Here is a 5739-nt window from a genome sequence, read left to right on the forward strand (position 1 = left end):
CCACGTATCTTAATTTGATTGAATATGAAGTTTAAGAATGTAATTTTTTTTTAAATTTTGTGATTTAAAATTAAAAGTGTGGATAACACATTAATAACATTCTTTTAACTCTTTGTGATTTTAAATATATCGTCATTCTTGTAAGAAAGTGTCATTAAAGATTAGAATGGTAATATCGGGAATAAAATTCTACTAAATATAAAAATATAGTAATATTTTTTAAGTAGACTTAAAATACACATTACATGTGGGAAATAGTTTAATAACTTCTAGACCTAGTTCATCTTCTTCATTGTACTTAAATATATACTGCTTAGATTTAAGATTCTCTCTTTCTTGTGCTTGACCATTAACACAAAAATCCCTCATTGTCTCTGAAATTAGCGTTAAAATATTACTAAATTAAACCCTCATTGTCTCTGAAATTCAACTTCATTTGGTGAATAAGAATAGGAATGGGAAGAAAACCCTGTTGTTCTAAAGAAGGTCTGAGGAAAGGTACATGGACTGCAAAAGAAGATATGCTACTTACTAATTATATTAATGAACATGGAGAAGTTGGATGGAGATCTCTTCCTATGAAAGCTGGTAATCACTTTTTTCTTTGATTCTATTTTTCTGACGGATTTCTGAGTTCGTCAGAAATATTCCGTCAAAAATGTGTTCATCGGAAACTGTTCCGATGGCTTTTCTTCTGACTGAAATGTTCATTAGTAAAAACACGTGTTTTTGGTAGTGAATAGTAATTACTTTCCCCTTCTACTTACCTTCTCTTCAATCCTTGATTTTCATACAGTGGCGGATCAGAATTGTGGATTCTTAGGTGAAAGAATGGCTTCTAATCTATTACTATTTATACTTCTTTTTTTTGCGCATGCACACATATACATCTCAATCGTGGAAATACTGAATTCAGTCGAGCCCGTAAGTGGGTTGAATCGTCCATTAATTGTTTGCATAAGAATGACAAAATAGAAGAAAAATTATACTCTACTCTAATGATAATGAAGTTTTTGGCTTCTATTAAAGACGCAAGAATACGCGGTTAATTAAATCACATGTTAATTTTTCCTAGAGTTAACTGTTAGTGAATACGATTACTATTCAGTACCACATTTTGGTAGGAGATCAACTTTTATCGAACTTAAATTTGAACTTAATTTTACTAGGGGCCAAACTCTTAAATTGTTTTGTCATAAAGATAATTTTTTTGTGTATGTGTGTTGCGGGGGGTGGGGGTGGGGGTGGGGGTGGGTTATTGTTTTTTATATGCTCCCTATGCAACATTATTGTGCACGATGATCTGTTTTTTTTTCCTTCAAAGTGTACGATATTGATGATGTGATTTTCTCTATTTTATGTTTAAATTACTCTATGCCAGAAACATTTGTTTCTATTGACCAATAGTGTGAGGTAAAGATTTAAGTTGCAGTAGTACACGCTAACATCAGTTTAACGTTTTTATACCATTAATAAAATTTAACCGGTCATAATAGGTTATTACTTAATTTTTCAAGTCAACTAATCAAACTTTTTTGGTATAATTAATTACCTTATAAACGTAAGTTTTTCACCTGATAGTGTAAAAGCTTATATACTACTCCTGTTACATTTACTTTTTCTATCCGGCATAAATATATTATGAACTGATTATATAGAGTTATATATATACATATCATACATGGATTATATATACATTACATATTTGCCGGCTGTTTGAATTTAAACGGTTAGGTGAGTGCTCTAGCACCCACGACCCGCAAAGTTTTCTTTAAAAAAAACAATTAAACCTGCCCCGCACTGCACCACACCCGCAAAGTCCAAACCCACCCTTCCCCGCCCCGCCATAGCTAGAAACCCGCCTCGCCCTGCACCCACCGCCCCATTACCATCCCTACTCATTAAATAATTAAATGTTGTTTGTATATTCAGGGCTACTCAGATGTGGCAAGAGTTGTAGATTAAGATGGGTGAATTATCTTAAGCCAGGAATCAAGAGAGGTAATTTTACATCTGAAGAAGAAGATCTTATTGTTAGACTTTATAATCTTCTAGGAAGTCGTTGGTCTCTCATTGCTGGAAGAATACCTGGTCGAACAGACAACGAAATAAAGAATTATTGGAACACACATCTTCTCAAGAAACTCAAATCCGAAGGACTTGAGCCAAAAATACACAAATCTCTTGCAAAAAACACTAGAAGACAAAAGGAGAAAGCAAATGTTTCTTCCCAAATTAACCAAAAAGGTTACAAGGAAAAGAAGAAGAGGAATAAAAAGGGCAATATCGAAGAAAATTGTAACAATATTGAAGAGAAAGAACAAGTAGCTAAGAAGATAGAGGAGCAGTGGCATACGCAGGATTCCGTGCAAGCGATGTCAGGTAATAATCACGGTATCACTTGTAAGTGGGGGCTCTGGGACTCTATGTTGATTTTAAGGTTTTACTTTCTATACTAAATTAGAAACTATTTTTATAAGCTATTGATAATGAAATATTACTTTTATACTATTTTCAAGTAGCTTAAGTCAAAATTCTCTATAACATGCATAATTTATAACAATATTTTACTCTAATGATCAAGGTTTGTTTGGACTCAATTTTCATGTTATGTTATAATATACATTCAATATAACAATACTTTGTTATAACAATCAAAAACTGTCTCAAAATAAATGAGGTTATTATAAAGAGGTTTGACTATATATAATTCTTAAAGAGATATTATTTACGCACGTACATGCATGGTTCTTTTTCAGGGTTTTCAAGTACTAGTGAAGTTGCTAGTGAGAAGGAAACTAATTGCAATAATGTCCATTGTCCTTCTTCTGGTCAAAGTCTTGAAGAAAATGACAATGAAATTTATGAGAAGCTTCAGGTGATTGATGAATTACTCCTGAATGATAATTGCCTTCTACCAACTGAATGCACAGAGTTCAATAGTGAAAGCCAAATGCTGGAAGTCTATGAAGAGTATTTTCAGCTTGTTTCTGAAAATTCATTCTATCATTTTCAAGATTATGCACATTCTTTTGCCGAATTTGGTCAAGATGACCTTTGAGGTTCTAATGAGACATGCATATGTATTCAATAAATAAATAAATCCTGAGAAATTGGTGTCACCACTATGGTCCTTTTACTTGTATTGTTATTAGAGTTTTAACTTATTTATCGTGACAACGTAAAAAAGTTCGCAATACCATCAAGTCACTCAAAAGATATTTATACATAATTTTTTATATAAAATTAAATTGTAATCTTGAAAATAAGACAAGTTATTGACAAGTAAAATTCATACGATATTATAAAAAAAATTACATGATCTGGTCACCCAAAAAATATTTATAAGTAACTATCAAATTTTATGATATTATCAAGTCACTTAATAAATATTTATAGGTAACTCTTCATAAAAATTAAAATTATAATATTAAATATAAGGCAAGTTCTTGAACGAGTAAAATTGATATACACTAAAAACAAAAATACTCTATTTGCGGAGGTTATTTTACGTTTTGTAGCTGTCAGAAACCCCCATTAATTGATGTTGCAGCGGTTTCCAAACTGTAAGGTTCGCCAATATCATTTTGTGACAATTTTTACAGCCCGTCGTAATCATTTATCCGAGGTTATTTGCCGGCGATTTAACCCCCACAAATTAAAATTTTAATCAATATCTTACAAATATGGCAAATTCTATTTCGCATCAGCTTTAACCCCCTCAATTTGTTTATTAGAATGAAGGAGAGTTGTGAGAAAGATGATATAGCGAGGAGATTGCGTCTTTTTTTTCTTCTAAGCTGAAAAGAAAGGACTGGAAAAAGGAGGGAAAGATAAAAATAAATGAAGGAAATATTCTATTGTTAGCACCTTATTTTTTTAAGGCTAGCGGAGATTCTAAACGTTGCAAATTGAATTTCAGTGCAGAGGTTAATAAGACCCCCTTAATTAGATGCAATTTGGGGAGGTTAATAATAACCTTGTAATAAAACCTCCGCAAATAAACTGTTTTTAGTAGTGATACGATATTGTAAAAAATATTATATGATCAGATCACCCAAAAAATATTTATAAATAACTATTTACAAAAAAGAAATAAGATGTATAATCTTATTAACGGATAAAATTGATGTATGATATTGTAAAATAGTATAAATTAAAACTCTTATTAACTACTTTGATTGTATTTGTACCTTCATCTCAAGAGGATTAGTTTAGTTTTACATTTGAGAATTGACTTGGGTTTGGGAAAATGGTGTAAGCGTAATATTTTCTTTATTTTATTTTATTTTATTTGACATTTTTTTGTCTTATTTGTTTATGCAAATAAATTAATACCATTTCAGTATTGGAAAGTTAATGAATTCTGTACTTTACTCCTAACTGACATGACTTGCTAGATCTCGCCAAATATAAAAGTAAGTTTATAAACATTCAGTTTAGTTATATACTGAAAGTCTTTCATTATGATTGGAAGATCAATTCTTTAAAATAATTTTTTCCCAATTTTACTGTATCATCCATCTATTATTATATTAGACTTAGTGGCGGCTAAACTATTCGCCTTTATTTGAATTTTCACATTTTCTTCCCATTATATTCAATTTTTAGTCGGAAAAAACATGTATTACTGTTATTGTTTTTTTTCTACTTTTGTGGCTCCTGACAAATTATAATATATTATTCCTGTGTAGAGTAAAGTGTCGATGCGCAATGTTGTCGGATAAAATTTCCAAATGAAACTAGTTTTTTATTTAATTTGAAAAAATTTATTGTACGTCAAAGGGTCAAATATACCTCTCTACTTTCGAAAATGGTCTAAGAATATATTTCGCTATACTATTGGGTTATCTATACTCCTGCAGTCATACTTTGGATTCAAATAAGTCCCTCATTTAAACGGAGGGACACGTGTTATATCTCCTAATTAATTAAAAAAAATTATTAATCATACCCGAAAAGTAATTTTTAAAGCAAATTTTTTTTTGAAAAAACTGGAAAAAACTGAAAAATTTTTTACTAAAAACTGAAAAAAAATGAAAATATTTTTCTTTCAGTTTTTACAAAAAAACTGCTTTAGAAAAAACTGAAAAATATTTTCTAAAATAATGTTTTTGAAAAAACTGTAAAAAAAAGCAGAAAATTAATTTTCTAAAGCAATTTTTTTTGTAAAAACTGAATGTTTTTTTACTAAAAACTGAAAAAAACGAAAATATAAAAACTACTTTTAAAAAGTTGAAAATATTTTCTAATACAATATTTTTTGTAAAAACTGAAAAAAAAAATTGAAAAGCAAATTTCTAAAGTAGTGTTTTTGTAAAAACTGAAAAAACAAATATCTTTTTTTTAATTTTTAATTGCTTTAGAAAATTGCTTTTCAGTTTTTACAAAAATATTGTTTTAGAAAATATTTTTCAGTTTTTTAAAGCAGTTTTTTGTAAAAACTGGAAAAAAATTATTTTTGTTTTTTTCAGTTTTTAGTAAAAATATTTTTTTATTTTTTTTCAGTTTTTACAAAAAAAAATATTATTTTTCGGGTATGATTAATGGGTCTTTTTAATTAATTAGGAGATATTTAGAATTGACCAACATGACGATGACACGTGTCCCTCCGTTTAAATGAGGGGTATATTTGAACCCAAAGTATGACTGCAGGGGTATAGATAGCCCGATAGTATAGCGAGGGGTATTCTCGGACCATTTTCGAAAGTAGAGGGGTACATTTGGCCCTTTCCGTTT

The 5739-nt window shown here is 29.7% G+C and overlaps 1 protein-coding gene across 1 annotated transcript; it reads left to right on the plus strand.

Annotated features, from left to right (window-relative positions):
- The first annotated feature begins 287 nt into the window (after window positions 1-287).
- LOC107782378 (uncharacterized) lies at window positions 288-3122 on the plus strand. The gene is made up of 3 exons (XM_016603259.2): window positions 288-588; window positions 1933-2382; window positions 2760-3122. The coding sequence occupies exons 1-3, from the start codon at window positions 456-458 to the stop codon at window positions 3059-3061; spliced, it is 885 nt and encodes a 294-aa protein (XP_016458745.1). The 5' UTR covers window positions 288-455; the 3' UTR covers window positions 3062-3122.
- Window positions 3123-5739: the final 2617 nt, after the last annotated feature.

The sequence above is a fragment of the Nicotiana tabacum genome, chromosome 15 (genome assembly GCF_000715075.1).
Source record: "Nicotiana tabacum cultivar K326 chromosome 15, ASM71507v2, whole genome shotgun sequence".
NCBI classification, from domain to species: domain Eukaryota; kingdom Viridiplantae; phylum Streptophyta; class Magnoliopsida; order Solanales; family Solanaceae; genus Nicotiana; species Nicotiana tabacum.